At 31.1% G+C, this 17,202-nt stretch overlaps 3 protein-coding genes across 10 annotated transcripts in view; 1 reads left to right on the forward strand and 2 right to left on the reverse strand.

Moving 5' to 3' along the window:
* Nucleotides 1–6,402, forward strand: part of LOC139525555 (titin homolog) — a 73,170-nt gene extending 66,768 nt beyond the window's left edge. For all 6 annotated transcript variants that reach the window (XM_071320986.1, XM_071320988.1, XM_071320990.1 and 3 more), the window contains one exon: nucleotides 395–6,402. In XM_071320986.1, coding sequence (XP_071177087.1) covers nucleotides 395–447 — 53 coding nt within the window. In that variant the 3' untranslated portion in view covers nucleotides 448–6,402. The remainder of the gene's footprint in view (nucleotides 1–394) is intronic.
* The window catches only part of LOC139525559 (tRNA-dihydrouridine(20) synthase [NAD(P)+]-like), a 627,966-nt gene that overhangs the window by 249,266 nt on the left and 361,498 nt on the right, over nucleotides 1–17,202 (reverse strand). The window lies entirely within an intron of this gene.
* LOC139524826 (E3 ubiquitin-protein ligase TRAF7-like) overlaps nucleotides 9,243–17,202 on the reverse strand; it is a 32,270-nt gene continuing 24,310 nt past the window's right edge. Inside the window, exons 13-16 of one of the 3 annotated variants that reach the window (XM_071319931.1) lie at nucleotides 16,688–16,836; nucleotides 14,185–14,304; nucleotides 10,984–12,382; nucleotides 9,243–10,886 (exon numbers count right to left, since the gene is read on the reverse strand). In XM_071319931.1, the coding sequence (XP_071176032.1) occupies nucleotides 12,329–12,382; nucleotides 14,185–14,304; nucleotides 16,688–16,836 (323 nt within the window). In that variant the 3' untranslated portion in view covers nucleotides 9,243–10,886; nucleotides 10,984–12,328. Of the gene's footprint in view, nucleotides 10,887–10,983; nucleotides 12,383–14,184; nucleotides 14,305–15,714; nucleotides 16,837–17,202 lie in introns of those variants that run through there. The other 2 variants (XM_071319930.1, XM_071319932.1) reach the window with 2 other exon arrangements.

The following is a 17,202-nucleotide window of genomic DNA, read 5'->3' on the forward strand; positions in this document are numbered from 1 at the left end:
CATAACAACAAATGGTCTGAATAGCCTAGCTTGGTATAGGCACACATTGTGTGTTGTTAAACCATGTTCATCTGCTTATGTGGACCATATGTTAAAAAAATAAAAATAATAAAACTCTAGAAAAAATCTGTACAGTGACAGTGCAGTTACTATTGAATCCAATGACCACTTATTTGAACAATGTAATTAAAGACATCAGCAAAGTCTAGAATTTTAATCCGGGCCACAATATTTTAAAGTAGTTTTAGCAAGAGAGTCAAATTGTTTATTTTAGCTAATTGTCTTTGTGCATGAATTTGATACATGATGATTGTTGTGTAGAACTATTTATTACATGTAAATTCTGACTCTGACATACTTGGCTGTATATTTATTTTGTTAATTTTTATTTCAGACAAACCTGTCGTGATAACAATAAGTGATTCAGACTCTGATTTTACAGATTGAAAGTTTTGTTGTCAGAAAAATGTATACAGAAGGTTGGCACAAAAATGCTTAAAACTGAACATATGGTTGTTTGTATGGCAACAATTAAACATGATATGGTTTTGTATGGAAACACTTAAACAAGACATGGTTTTGTATGGAAACACTTAAACAAGTCATGGTTTTGTATGGAAACAAATAAACAAGTCGTGGTTTTGTATGATAACGATTAAACAAGTCATGGTTTTGTACAGAAACAATTAAACAAGTCATGCTAGTTGTGTACCTTTTTAGCTCACCTGGCCCAAAGGGCCAAGTGAGCTTTTCCCATCACTTTGCGTCCGTTGTCGTTAACTTTTACAAAAATCTTCTCCTCTGAAACTACTGGACAAAATTAAACCAAACTTGGCCACAATCATCATTGGGGTATCTAGTTTGAAATATGTGTCCGGTGACCCGGCCAACCAACCAAGATGGCCGCCATGGCTAAAAATAGAACATAGGGGTAAAATGCAGTTTTTGGCTTATAACTCAAAAACCAAAGCATTTAGAGCAAATCTGACAGGGGTAAATTTGTTTATCAGGTGAAGATCTATCTGCCCTGAAATTTTCAGATGAATCGGACGATCAGTTGTTGGGTTGCTGCCCCTAAATTGGTAATTTTATGGAAATTTTAATGTTTTTGGTTATTATCTTGAATATTATTATAGATAGAGATAAACTGTAAACAACAATAATGTTCAGCAAAGTAAGATTTACAAATAAGTCAACATGACCAATATGGTCAGTGGACTCCTTAAGGAGTTGTTGCCCTTTATAGTCAATTTTTAACCGGATTTTTGTGACAAAAATGTCGGTTATTGATTTGGGGATGTACGGCGGGCGGGCGGCCGGGCGGCAATCAAATGTTGTCCGTGCATTAACTCATGAACCGTTCAACCAAAGCTTTTAAAATTTTAATATGTTATTCCTGACAACTATACGAAGGTCAAGTTCAATAATGGCGATCTTGACTTTTACCGTTCAGGAGTTATGGTTCTTGAAAGATTGAAAAATGGAGTTGTCCGTGCATTTACGCATGAACTGTTCTACCAAAGCTTACCAAATTTTAATATGTTGTTACTAATGAAAGAATGGAGGTCAAGTTCAATAATGACGAATTTGACTTTTACCGTTCAGGAGTTATGGTTCTTGAAAGATTGAAAAATGGAGTTTCCAGTCGTGTCCGTGCATTTATGCATGAACTGTTCTACCAAAGCTTCCGAAATTTTAATATGCTGTTACTGATGACAAAATGGAGGTCAAGTTCAATAATGACGATTTTGACTTTTACCGTTCAGGAGTTATGGTTCTTGAAAGATTGAAAAATGGTTTTTCCTGTCGTGTCCGTGCATTTTCTCATGAACCATTCAACCAAAGCTTTTGAAATTTTGATATGTTGTTACTGATGACAAAATAGAGGTCAAGTTCAATAATGACGATTTTGACTTTTACCGTGCAGGAGTTATGGTTCTTGAAAGATCGTAAAATGGCGTTTCCATTCAGGTTGTTGCATTTACTCATGAACCATTCAATCTAAGCTTTTCAAATTTTAATATGTTGATACTGATGACAAAATGGAGGTCAAATTTGATATTGACGATTTTCACTTTCACCATTCATCAGTAATGGTTCTTGTGATATTGCCAGGACACAAATAAATGTTAATAAATCCGGTTTGCTGTCGTTGTGACAGCCTCTTGTTAACCATTTTTCGTAAATCTTAGTAATCTTTTACAAAAATCTTCTCCTCTGAAACTACTGGGCCAAATTAATCCAAACTTGGCCACAATCATCATTGGGGTATCTAGTTTTAAAAATGTGTGGTGTGGCCCTGCCAACCAACCAAGATGGCCGCCATGGCTAAAAATAGTACATGTGGGCGAAATGTAGATTTTGGCTTAACCTTTGAAACCAAAGCATTTAGAGCAAATCTGACAGGGGATAAATTGTTTATCGGGTCAAGATCTATCTGCCCTGAGATTTTCAGACAAAACAGACAACCTGTTGGGTTGCTGCCCCAGAATTAGTAATTTTAAGGAAATTTTGCAGTTTTTGGTTATTATCTTGAATATTTTAATAGAGATAAACTGTTAACAGCAATAGTGTTCAGCAAAGTAAGATCTACAAATAAGTCAACATGACCAAAATTGTCAGTTTACCCCTTAAGAAGTTATTGCCCTTTATAGTCATTTTTTAACAATTTTTGTAAATTTTTAGAATATGTTTTCCACTGTAATTCCTGGGCCAAGTTCATTATAGATAGAGATAATTGTAGCAAGAAGAATGTCCAGTAAAGTAAGGTCTACAAACACATCATGATCACCAAAACACAATTTTGTCATGAGTTTATCTCTGTCCATTGTTTAATATGTACATAGACTAAGGTGAGCGACACAGGCTCTTGAGAGCCTCTAGTTTTTTGTAGGATTGTTTTTTGGTTGTTTTTTTTTTTTTTATTGAAAAAAACAATATGCAGTTAAAGGATATGTATCTTGTGCTTATAATTCAGTGCTGAAAATCTAAGAATGAAGATTTTACCATTTTCATTATTTTGGATTTTTTTTTAATGTATAAATCTATATTTTATGCATGTAATGGGTAATACTGTAAGTACTTTGATGTCATCCATTACAGAAGGATATATACATTTGATGTTTGAAAGAATAAGATCTTTTTTCTAAAACAATATTATGTAACCGGTGCTTTTTATATATACAATGTTTTCTAGTCCACAGATTGTGTTCAAATCATTTTGTAATAACCATTAGTGCTTTGAAGAATTATTATGTTCCAAAAATGTGTTTTAACTCGTAGCATCTAGTCTTAACCATAGCTTCTGTTATGTGATATTTACTACAAATTTTGTTTGCAATGTTTTTTTTTGTCAAGTTTCTGTATTGTCATTGATCATTAACTTCTATTTAGAACATGTTGAGGAAAGGGGGTATTTAGATCTCACTTATAAGTCTATTTGGAGCATTCTCAATAAGATGGTTTATACTTTTGTTAGCAATAAAAGTTAATCGTGAAAACTGCTCATCCGTTCTTCTTTGTGATTCAATACTATTAGATCTTTTTAGAGTAGAAATTAATATTGTATGTTTTATGAATGTTTAAAGGGTACTTAATAGATGCAAAAATTATGTGGTGCTAAGATACATTTCAGTATTATTGATAAAAGTTATTCCAGTGTTTGTTAAGTCACAATAATTCAAGTTCTATAAATAGAATGATATGATCATGTAAATAAGAGAGGTGGGAAGATTACTTAGGTTGTGTTTTGTTGAAAGAAATATTTTTTATGCCCCACCTACGATAGTAGAGGGGCATTGTGTTTTCTGGTCTGTGGCTCAGTTGGTTCGTTCGTTCGTTTGTTCGTCTGTGTGTGTCCGTTCAGGTTAAAGTTTTTGGTCAAGGTAGTTTTTGATGAAGCTGAAGTCCAATCAACTTGAAACTTAGTACATATGTTCTCTATAGTATAATCTTTCTAATTTTAATGCCAAATTAGATTATTACCCAATTTCACAGTCCATGGAACATGGAAAAGAATAGTGCGAGTGGGGCATCCATGTACTTTGGACACATTCTTGTTTATTTATAATTCAATGTGATTCAAGACTAGTCGAAGCTACTATTGTATAAAAGATACTTAATAGAAAAAATTATGAGGTGCTAGGTTATATTGCAGTATTGAGGAAAACCTCTGTTGTGTAGTGTTAGTATAATGTAGATTTAGTCTTAATTCGTAGCTGACTTTTAAACTTTCAGTATATTGTAGATTGATTTATTTTATTGTCTCATTCTGCATGTTGTTATATTATACTGTACAAATAAGATGATTTTATGATTTTGGTCATAGAATTTTGGCACAATTTCATTTTAAAGTTCAAACAAAATCTTATAGCTTTACAAAGTTGTTTAAATGTTAACAAACTTTTAGGATATTTTTTATAAATTTTTTAGCATGCAGATAGGTTTAGAAAATAGTTTAGATACATCGTTTTAGCATGCAGATAGATTTAGAAAATAGTTTAAATACATCTTTCACATTGGTTCTTTTTGATGCCATTAAACCAAACTTCATGCATTTTTTTATTACATAAACATGTGTGCTTTGTTACCTTTTTTTGTGTATTTTTTCTTCCAAATGAAATGTGTTGTGTCTGTTGAAGAAATCAAAAATACATGTATATTTGATACCTTAATCAAAATTGTGATTTTATATATCATATGTTTAAAAAGAGAAGCTTGAGCCTTATCCATATTTCCTTGTTCATGAAATAAATAACATCATTTTATCAAGACCTATTTGAGAAATGTTAAAATGAAAATAACACCGATTTCAAATGTAAGAGCTTAATTCTGTGACGACTTTATTTCAGCGTCTAAAAGTTTGCTTTCATCATAATCCTTTTATTTTTTCTCAGAATTAAATGTTAAGTGACCAGCATCAAGGAAATATGAACTAGGATGAGGTTTTTCCATGTTAAGTTTGATATATCTGTTCCATTTTTAGCTCACCTGACCTGAAAGGTCAAGTGAGCTTTTCTCATCACTTGGCGTCCGTCGTCCGTCGTCCGTAAACTTTTACAAAAATCTTCTCCTCTGAAACTACTGGGCCAAATTCTACCAAACTTGGCCACAATCATCCTTGGGGTATCTAGTTTAAAAAATGTGTGGCGTGACCCGTCAAACCAACCAAGATGGCCGCCATGGCTAAAAATAGAACATAGGGGTAAAATGCAGTTTTTGGCTAATAACTCAAAAACCAAAGCATTTAGAGCAAATCTGACAAGGGTAAAATGGTTGATCAGGTCAAGATCTATCTGCCTTGAAATTTTCAGACGAATAGGACAACCTGTTGTTGGGTTGCTGCCTGTGAAATGGTTATTTTAAGGAAATTTTGCAGTTTTTGGTTATTATCTTGAATACTATTATAGATAGAGATAAACTGTAAGCAGCAATAATGTTCAGCAAAGTAAGACCTACAAATAAGTCAACATGACCAAAATTGTCAGTTGACCCCTTAAGGAGTTATTGCCCTTTATAGTCAATTTTTAACAACTTTTCGTCATTTTTTGTAACTTTTCTAAAAATCTTCTTCTCCAAAACTACTTTGCCAAATTTAACCAAACTTGGCCACAATTATCATTGTGGTTTATAGTTTAAAAAATATGTCCGATGACCCAGCCTGCCAAACAAAATGGCCGACATGGCTAAAATTAGAACATAGTGGTAAAATGCAGTTTTTGCTTTATATCTTTGAAACTAAGACATTTAGGGAAAATCTTTCAAGATTTAAATGTCCATCAGAATAAGATATATCCCCTCACAAATTTTGAGTTGAATCGGACAACCTGTTGTTGGGTTGCTGCCCTAAAATTGGTGATTTTAAGGAAATTTTGCAGTTTTTGGTTATTATCTTGAATACTATTATAGATAGAGATAAACTGTAAACAGCAATAATGTATAGCAAAGTAAGATCTACAAATAAGTCAGCATGATCAAAATTGTTAGAGGACCCCTTAAGGAGTTATTGCCCTTTATAGTCAATATTGAACAACTTTTCGTCATTTTTGTAACTTGTATAAAAATCTTTTCTAAAACGACTTGGCCAAATTTAACCAAACTTGGCCACAATCATAATACTAGGGTATCTATTTTAAAAAAAAGTGTCTAATGACCCCGCCTACCAACGAAGATGGCCGACATCAGTAAACACATTAACAGGTGAGCGACACAGGCTCTTGAGAGCCTCTAGTTTTTGTTATTTTGATCATGTGAAATAGAAGATAAGAGATTAGTTTTATTTTATCTTTTAAAAGTAAGATGTTTTTAATTGAGGAAAAACTGACCTCAGATGTTTATAATTGTTTCGATTTTATACCAAAGATGTATAAATTATATGGACAATTAAAAAAGGAAATGCACAGACATGTTTTTTTTTATTTTATTCTTTAAGCGTATAATATATATTAATAAAGATTGGAGTAATTTCAGTGAGACAGCAACTAAATACAGTGTCATGCTTGTTCTAAAAACAAGAAATTTGGGTTTTTGAGGTAAATGCTAATGTAATTTTTAAATGAAGGAAAAAAAATCTGTTATTGATTTTTGGTTGTATGGCGGGTTGGAGGCTGCCAAACAGTGTCTGCATTTTCTCAAGAACTGTTTAATTAAATCTTTTCAAATTTTGATATGCTGTTACTTATTGTGACAAAATGGAAGTCAAGTTCTAGATTGACAATTTTCACTTTTACCATTCGGGAGTTGTGTTCTTGAAAGATTGAAAAATGGTGTTTCCAGTGGTGTCCATGCTTTTAACTCATGAACCATTCAATCACATATTTTTTAATTTGATATGTTGTTATTGACAAAGTAGAGGTCAAATTTATTGTTGACGATTTTCACTTTCACCTTGTAGGAGTTCTGGTCCTTGTGATATTGAAAAATGCTAGGACACAAATAAAATCTAGTTTGCTGTCATTTTGAAAGCCTCTTAATTATAATTTTGCTAAGTTCTCAATACGTACTAAAACTAAAAATTATCAATCAAAGATCTACAAAGATACATCTAATTTAGATTTATGAATTCAGCTCCTGGGAGCCTCTTTATTTGCAGAAGGTAATTAGATCTAGGTTGGTTTCCAGCTTCCTCTACCAGTAAAAACTAGTGTCTCGCCTACTTTTGCTGTCATGATCAGATTAAAACAGCAATCATTCCTCACAACAAATACAGCTGATCTAGTGCATATGGTAACAGAGAAACAAATTGTCTTATTGGCACTCGTACCACATCTTCTAATATCAAGGAACCACAAAAACTTAGCTTGACCATTGAAATGTGAAAATAAGGACAAGGTGAGATGACCCCTTCCTGTCTGGCAAGTTCATATACTAGAAGTAATATCTAAACAACAAAAACTTTACATTGACCAATGATCCCTGACAATTAGGCCAAGGTCAGATGCCACCTGCAACTTGGACATTTACAACTCTCAACCTTTTCACACACCAAATATAGTTGATCTATTGCTTATAGTATGTGAAAAACAAACCAAACCACAAAAACTTAACATTTACCAATGAACTATGAAAATGAGGTCACAGTCAGATGCAACCTGCTAGTTTTAAGTATACAACTCAAAATCTTTTCACATACCAAATATAGGTGACCTATTGCTTATTGTATATGAGAAACAGTCAAAAACACAAAAACTTTTAACATCAACCAATAAACTATGAAAATGAGGTCAAGGACAATCATTTTCAAGTATTATATAACCAGGTCACTGTACCTGATATACTATATGTATTGCTTTACTTATGCCTTTTTTTATATATATATTTGCAATTGTTTTAAATAATCATTGCATATAAATTTAATGTTATTATTCAGCTCAGCTTTTGGCACTGTAATTAGCAATAAAAACTTATATTCTATTCATTGCACACACAAAATATGATTGACCTATTGCTATAGTATATGAGATATGGACTTGACCACAAGAAATGAGGTAGAGGTCAGGTGAGTCCTGTCTAATTAACATGTAGACCTTGCAAGGATCCTATATACCAAATAAAGTTGTCCTACTACTCATGATAATTGAGTATTTCCTATATACCAAACAAAGTTGTCCTACTACTCGTGATAATTGAGTATTTAACAAGACAACACTATCTTTAACCATGAAAATTAGGTCCAAAACAATTGATAAATGAAGAGACAGAAACTTCCTACCATATAAGTTATGAAGCATCCCAGTCTTCTATCTTCTTGATTTTCACTAATTTCAGAAATCTTGTGCCCAAGACCTAAAATTCTATTTTGTCAGCAAAACTTAACATTGACCAATGATCTCTGACAATAAGTCCACAGTCAGATGCCACCTGCTGGTTTGAAATGTACATATCAAAACCCTTTCCCTTCTACCAAATATAGATGACCTACTGCTTATAATACCCTTGCTTTAAAAAAAAAGTAGGGGTGAACTGTTTTATCTGTTTGTCCATCTGTCCGTCCCTTGAATATTTTTCATTGCATTTTTTTCAGGAACTACAATACAAGGATTTCTGAAGTTTGGTTTCATAATTTATATAAGTTAGCTATACTGTGTGATGCATTTTAGAATCATCACTCAACAACTTCCTGTTTACAAAAATATTCGGGCAGGGGCATCATCAGTGAGCAGTAGGTCACTTTCAATTGTTGTATATGAGAAATGATATGAACCACCAAAATCTTAACATCAACCAATGAACCATGAAAATGAGGTCAAGGACAAACCAAATAAATTTGACATATTGATATTATATATGAGATATGGACTTTTTAACCACATGAAATGAGGTAGGGGTCAGGTGAATCCTGTAGACCTTGAAAGGATCCCATTTACCAAATATAATTATCTTATTAATCAGGATAATTGAGCAATGAGGTCAATTGATATATGACAGACCGAAACTTAGTACCAAAGAAATCATGAAGCATCCTAGTCTTCTTTCTCCTACAATATAAAGCTTTATAAAAAAAAATTATACTGCTGCCTTAGTTGGATTGTTATCCCAATGTTTGGCATTCTGTGATACTTTTTTCTCTTCCTAAATGGATACTTTGAATCTAATTGGAAACTTAATGAGTAAGAGAAAATAAAAGCTTCATGAATGTACTAATAGTTATGTATGATTTTCACTCATTTCAGAAATCTTGCGCCCCAGGCCTAAAATTCTATTGTGTCAGCATTTTCAGATGGCAGAATTGAAAATATCATAAATCAAATAAAAAGTTTTATTGATAACAATGTTAAACTTCATATATAAAGGCTTAATAATACATGATAAAATGAATTGGCTTGCAATTACAAATATTTGGTCAAACAATAAAATATAATGTCGTAGAATGATTCTACAATTAAATATAAAATTTTAATTATGCACCATATAGGAACCTTAAAGTACATCAATAAGTACAAATAATTATGAATACTAAAGGTGTAAATACAAAACTGCATAACAAAAAATCACGTTCTAAACATTATTGAGCAGCTCATGAAAAATAATTGTTTAATTCATAAAATGCAGAAAAATTGCCCTATGAAACAACAAAAGCATTACTTCAAAGGTAGAAATTTAAATAGAAAATATTGAAAATAAAATCGCTACCTATGAAATGATGACAACTTAAGTCATTTTAAATAAATATATAAAAAAAATTTCTTGGAAAGGAAATATCACTTTGAAAAAAATCCCTTTAATGGAAGAAAATTACTCTTTGTTCAATGATATTTTTTTTTCAGTGGAGAAATATAGTGGAGAATAATGCACGCCTTTTTGATATGAATAAATTAACAATAAATACGTACAGCAACATTTCATGTGTATTCTTAAAAAAAAATTTTCTTTGAATCATCAAATGTTTTATTTTACAATAATTTGCATCATCAACTCGTAAGATTTGAATACCATGGTTCCAGTCATGTCAAACAGCAACAAAATGTAAATATTGGAAACAAAATTTCACATATCAAATGTATCTCTGATATTAATTTATTGTCTGAATGATTTTATTATAGATATAATGCTATATTTCTATTCATTTGAATAAAGAGTTCAATATTAACAATGAAATACCATTCAGTTTTGATAAAGAATATCTTATGTATTATAATGAGAACATTTTCGAACATTAAATGTGTTTGAATATTGATTTAGAGTCTTAACGACTTTCTTTTTAGTTAATACTACCTCAGATTAGGGGTATCTTTAGTTGGGACTAAATGGATGATCTTTTTATCTCCTTTGTTGTATCTCCATATGCAGATCCAGGGGGGCATCCCTGGTTGACTACATAGGGAATTACTGAAGCGGGCCTCCCTAGGTCAGTCAGCAGTCAGACATCCCCCCCCCCCTTTACAAAAAATTCTTGATCCACCACTGATCTATGTCAATGTAAATGAGACAACTTTGTTTTATACATTTGTATTTACAAACACACTTAATACTGGACATGGGTAATCAAAGGAATATAATTCACACATAGCAATTAATAAATCACTTAAAATATTATCTAGACCATTTTAAACAACAGATATATAGAATAATTCACAGGGTTCATGTCAACATGTTCCTATTCTAAAAACATTTCTATAAGACAATTGTGGAACATCCTTGTATTTCATTATCAAAAATATTTGATTTAATTCTTTTTTTTTTTCTTCCATTGACTCATTGGTGGATCTGGAGGGGGGGGGGGGTCGTTGGAACCCCCCTTTTAAAATGGGTGGATCTGCCCCTGTTGACTACATTTAAAGTTATATTTCTAATACTGTATTTAAAATTAATCCAAGGGCACACAACTCAATAAATATATAATGCCTCAAAATAAATGTTCTTTTAAGTTGCATCAGAAGGAAAATGTACTGTGGATTCATTATTATTCAGTGGATACCAATTGTGTGGATTCATTATTATTCAGTGGATACCAATTGTGTGGATTCATTATTATTCAGTGGATACCAATTGTGTGGATTCATTATTATTCAGTGGATACCAATTGTGTGGATTTCATTGGTACTAGGAAACCACAAATGGATAATTTGCTGTATGATTAAATACAGACTTTTGTATTCATTTATATGAAACAGGTATATAGAATGCCCAACATTATTATGCTTCTTATTGTCATTTAAATTATAAAAGTAATTCCATCAAACAATAAGAACTTGTATCCATAGGCCTGTACTATGCCCCACTTTCACTATCATTTTTCTTGTTCAGTGAACTGTAAAATCAGGGCAAAACCCATAATTTAGCATAAAATTAAAAAGGTTCACATTATAAAAGAGGGACGAAAGATACCAGAGAGACAGTCAATTATAGAGCATATGTGTACTGAGTTTCAAGTGGAAACCAATCTTTAACTTGAGAATGTACTGGTTTTTTACTATCACATTTCTTTGTTCATTTAACATGAAAATTAGAGTCAATACTGTATTTGGCATTTCATTTTATAATTTCATATCATAATGAACATGTGAACTAAGTTTAAGTTGACTTGACCACATCTTCATAGTAAAGTGCATTGATGAAACTTTAAACAATACGCAATGGACAAATGGAAAACAAATGGCGGAAGGGACAGATGCACAGACCAGAAAAAATAATGCCCCTCAACATTGGCAAGGACGTAAAAATTGTTAACTTGCCTCCATATACAAGTATCCGATATAAGTTTTGAGAGATTGAATGATTGTTAAAAAATCAATAGTGTGACTATTGTTAATCTATGTATAAAAAATGTTCAACTATGATTCAATCAATACATTGTAATCAAACCTCATCTATACTTCTGTTTTGAAAAGAGATTTTTAAAAGGCATAAAGGCATAAAAAAATACAAAAGATATATAAAATTCAAAAGCGGAAAACAAACTGACAATTCCAAGGCAAAAATGAAAATAACTTTTTAGTCTTCATTGGTTATTTTTCCAACAATAAATTTAGGAAAATTTTCTAATTTATAATGATGACTTTTAAAATTTTATAAAGGATATTCAATTTAAAACACACACCATTCAAATTGTATATTTGCAAATTGATACATTTCTTTTTCAGTGATATTACAATAAATTCAGCTATGATGACGATGGAAGTTTTTAATGACCATGAATGACTATACAGCCCTTGCATCAACGAATTAATTTTTTGTTCTTTAGTAGTCAAAGTCATGTGACTATCACTTTTTATTGCATAATCGTAATGACTAGTAGTTTTGTTAAGATTCAATCTGTCATGTGATACTCAATATACTATCAAAGAATGATATAACAGCACCAAACACTAGGTGAAATTTCAAGGGTCCATTATGTCACACCCTGTAATGCAAATCCCATCTGCATCTGGAAGTATCTGTAAACCTGTAATACAAATATTTTATATTAAAATACAATATAGAAATACTGTAAGAGAACAAATATGCCACTCTGGGGTATTTTTTAAACTGGCATAACTAAAGGTGTGTAGATGGAACACATGCATCAATCTGGGAAACAAAGGAAAGACTTTGCAATTCTGTGAAAAGTAACATAACCAAAATACCGATCTCAGAGGAAAATTCATAACGGAAAGTCCATAGATGAAAGTATGTTGTCTGGACTGAAACTTATAAACCAAGACACATATGGCCCAATGCTTGCTGCCAAATTCTAAGGGCTGTGAATTCAATAAGTAGGCACAGCTGGTAAGTGAGTGGGGCATAAAAAAAACTAAAGATGGCATGTGGAACATCTGGGTTCCTTGTATTGGTCCTAACGAAGTTTGCTTGTCATGTTTTGGAATTTTTGTCAGATTTTCAGAATCCTCTGGTTTTATCCATTTGAATGCCTTAGAAAATTTTGCCCATTGACCCCTATTTTTCTTTTATAAATCTTTTACATGTATCATTATAAACCATCTGTAAAAGTCTTATAAAAATTTGTTATTTTCTAATAGTTTTTGAGCACCTAAACTTTTCACTGGTAAAGCTATGAAAAGTCAAGAGAGAACATTTTCCCGCCAAAATTCAATGGCTTATATCTCGAAAAACAAGCTCTTGACCTATAATTTATTTTTTTATGTGGATAACTATCTAATAAACAATTTTCACACTAAGGACTTTTAACTCTAGAGTACTGTGAAAGTACTTTTATTTGTGGGTATCAATTTTCGTGGTTTAAGCAAAATTTATATGTTTGTGGGTTCTTAAATTCGTGGATTTTTTGTTTTCTGAGAAAAAAAATGTTTAGAATGATTTGTGGGACATTGCAAAATAAGGTGTTCATTTTCACTTACTTGTTCGTCTTTCATTACTGACAACATTCATCAAACTTTTGATAAAATAATTGAGTTCAAAAATAAGCTGATTCAGCTACAAACTTACAAATTGTCTCAATTGAAGAAAATTGCAAAGTAAACATTTTAATTGTTGCACACACGTAATCAGAAGTGATGACACTAATAAACCCGAGCTCAAATGATCAACAGATTAACGATCATCAAAGGTGTTAATGGGACCATAAACATTTCACTTTAAGAAAACATAAAAAAAATGCTACAAATGTATTAAATTGTAGAATTAATTCTTATGAATTTATTTTTTTTGGTTTCGTATGAGAATTATGAGAAGATAAAATGAACACTTAAATATTGCATATCATTACTGGAAGTCTGACTTTCATTGATCAAAACTAATTTTTCATGAGAATTGAAATGTTAAAAGTTGTGCAGTTTAGGTTTTTAAAGATTAGATAAGCAAGCCTGTCTGAAGTTGTACATATAGTTCATAGTGCATACCATATTCGATGTATTCTCTAGATTGTATGCCCGTATCCATGTTGTTGAACCTACATGGGGATCTTTCCATGTCTTGACTTGGACAAAGTTGTTACATTTTGTTGGACGCTTAAATTCGTGGATAAAGCCATCCACGAAAACCACGAAAATTGGTACCCAACAAATAAAAGTACTTTCACAGTATATAATTTTTTAACAGATTAGCATTAACTGTTATTAAATGTTTCATACAAATGACAAAATTATCAGATAACAATAAATTTTCAACAAAAATTGCACCCATAGTAAGCTTAATCTTACTGCTTTCGATTGCTCTCACTTTACCTGTTGAAATATATACTCAAGATACAAAAGTCAATAATTACAAAATAGTAACTTGACTGGTTACCTTTATTTCTTTATCCTCCGACCCTGATAACATAAAATCTCCTACTACTATCACTGTATTAACACTACCATCATGTCTCTGTAATGTCTGTATAGGTAACATGTTCTCTAAATCCCAAACCTAAAATAAAAAAACTTTAAATATTAAATGTGCTTATAAAAAAGGGATTTATCATTATCGCATGTTCTAAATTTTTTTTAAGAATGAATACTTTCAGAGGTGTTATAAAGAAGCTATTTCACTCCTCTGACGTCATACAACAATAGGTGTTGAAGTCATTATCGATGACGTCCCATCAAAGCATCAATGCTACGCGCATTTGTGAATTAATGTGTTACAATGACAACATTATACAACAGGATAAATCTCTTTTAAATAATATAATATTCAAAGACATTTCATTCCATTACAAGAAACATAAGTTTTCATTATATAGAATTGATACAATAAATATCTGATTAAATAAGTAATGTCTACAAAATATATCATAATAAAATAACACTTAAATCTCACTCCTTATCCAAACTCTTTATTTTTTCTTAGTATCATAATATTACAATGTATATTGCAATACTGAATAACATAATAAACAACATGAAGCAAAAACAAATGCACATTGCAAAACACATTTACTGTACTTGGTAGTGTATAGTACACAGTATTGTATAATACGCACCCCTTTTAATTCCTAAAAAAAAATGAAAAAATTAAATTTACCAGTACTCTTTTTTAACGAGAACAGTTTCATTGAAATTAAGGCTTTGAAAGATTAACAAGCTTAGGGCTTTTTAAGGGGGGGGGGGGGGGGGGGGGGGGAGGAAGTCACTTTTATCAAAATTTGGATAGGTGGTGGTTATTTAAGAAAGATTGCTTGAACAATTGAATAAAATATCCAATTCAAAATGTATGCTTATTTGGGTCAAATAAAAAGTGCCTTTTCCCCCCCTCCCTACATTTATTTTTGGAATAGCCCTTATTAGTAGGGGTTATTTCATTAATAATTTAAAATTTAATTATATGATTACTGTTGATTTCATCCTTTATGTGGATATTAATTATTGTGTAGATTTGATTTCATGGTCTTGCAAATGTCTACATACAAGCTTATAGAAAATTTGTACTTCGTTAAAAATTTTATTTTCATAGTTCGGCTCATCCACAAAAAATGGCATCCCATAATTAATATAGAATCAACATTATATGAATCAGTTTTTCCTAATTTTATAGGATTTATAAAACACTCAAATAATCATCTTTTCTTTTGAATGTCAATAAGTGATCATTTGTTATTTTTTTGTTATTGCTTGATATCAAAGCAAAGAAAAAACACTTTATAAAAGAAGTTGACAATTTTTTTAATTCTAGATAAAGCTGATTGAATAAGCTGTTAAATTATTAGCACATGCAGCTTTGATTAAGGATAGGTTTTTCATTCACTTGGATTGACTAGAAATTCTAAAAATATTCTGTTGTGAAAAAGCATATAACATAAATAACCTAATGGTATATCTATATAGAATAAACATTCACCTGTATGCTTTTATCAACAGATGCTGAGAAAAGGAAGCGACCAGAAAGGGAGGTAATTAGACTGTGAATAGTTCCTATGTGTCCTGACAAAGTCTGCACATGCTGATAACTATCGCAACAAAACAGCTGTATACTCTGGTTATATGTGCCTTGGGAAAAACCAAAAATACAAAAATACAATAAAAATCATATAGCTATTTATAAATTCAGACAACAACAATCTGACAACTAGTTCTAACACCTACAGAAAGGTTGTTGAAATAGTTTTTGCGTTTGTTTAAAAAAGTAATCTAATAACTTTCATATTCACATGATTGCTTCATTTTTTGTAGGTGATATAGAACTAGAAATCTGACCAGTTGCCATCTTAAGCATGAAAGAATTGCTACAGCTAACAATCACACAAGGAAATAGAATTTTTTTTGCAGTACACGTAGTCCAACAGATATGACTTGAAAAAAAATTTTATAAAAAATAACTGACAAAATAAATCTTTATTATATTGATCCAGTAATGCAGAACAATGGTGAAATTAATAGATTACAGATAACAGGCTATTATTTCAACTTGGAATTATTTTTAATAATGGAATTTACATAATTTACATAATTTATTGTGCTTGAAATTTTTAATAAATTCCATGTTTATTCTACATTATAATTTTTTAAGCATTGCATAACACTTTCCATACAATGTATTTTGTATAGATAGTGTTGTGCGCACCACAGTACATTCTATTGAAAATATGCATTCTTCTTTGTAATAGAACATAAAAATACAGAATAAACATGGAATTTATAAAAAAAATTCAAGCACAAGAAATTATGCAAATTGAAATAATAGCCTGTAACTGAAGGTTTTTTTCAACATCCATACACAATATGCAAAAATATCCAAAAATTTCAGTCATGCATCCTAAAGTTGTAGCAATTCTTTCAAACTTCTTTAACAACATTTATTTTTGAACTCTCACCATAACTTTCAAATCAGCAGAACCAGAGATAAGAAATCTTCCCGAGTAGGAAATGGCTAGACTGGTTACGGTAGATATATGGCCCTTTAATGTGGATACATGTTTGTATGTGGGTACATCAAAAACTTGAATTAATCGATTGTATGTCCCTGTATAGAAATAATATTGTAATAAAGTTATAATCTTCTTTCATCCTTTATTTATTACAACTGAAGAATAACCCTCTCCAGTTAAACATTCTAGTTTTAATCAAACAATTTATATATTCAAAAGATAAAAAAATTCAAAAAGCATTAATTACTCAATGATAAATTTTTATAAGATTTTAATGCAAATTATAAAGTTTCACATAATTATCCCAGCTCCACTTCATCCACATAACATTTTAAAATTTAACTATTTCAATTATCTCCCCTTATAAATGTCTGAAGGTATAATCAAATACAATTACACCAATCCCTAGCATTGTGGAGACGCAGAAAATGCCAATTTACAAGTATCTGGTTTGACCTTGA

Source organism: Mytilus edulis, chromosome 5 (assembly GCF_963676685.1).
Source record: "Mytilus edulis chromosome 5, xbMytEdul2.2, whole genome shotgun sequence".
NCBI lineage: Eukaryota > Metazoa > Mollusca > Bivalvia > Mytilida > Mytilidae > Mytilus > Mytilus edulis.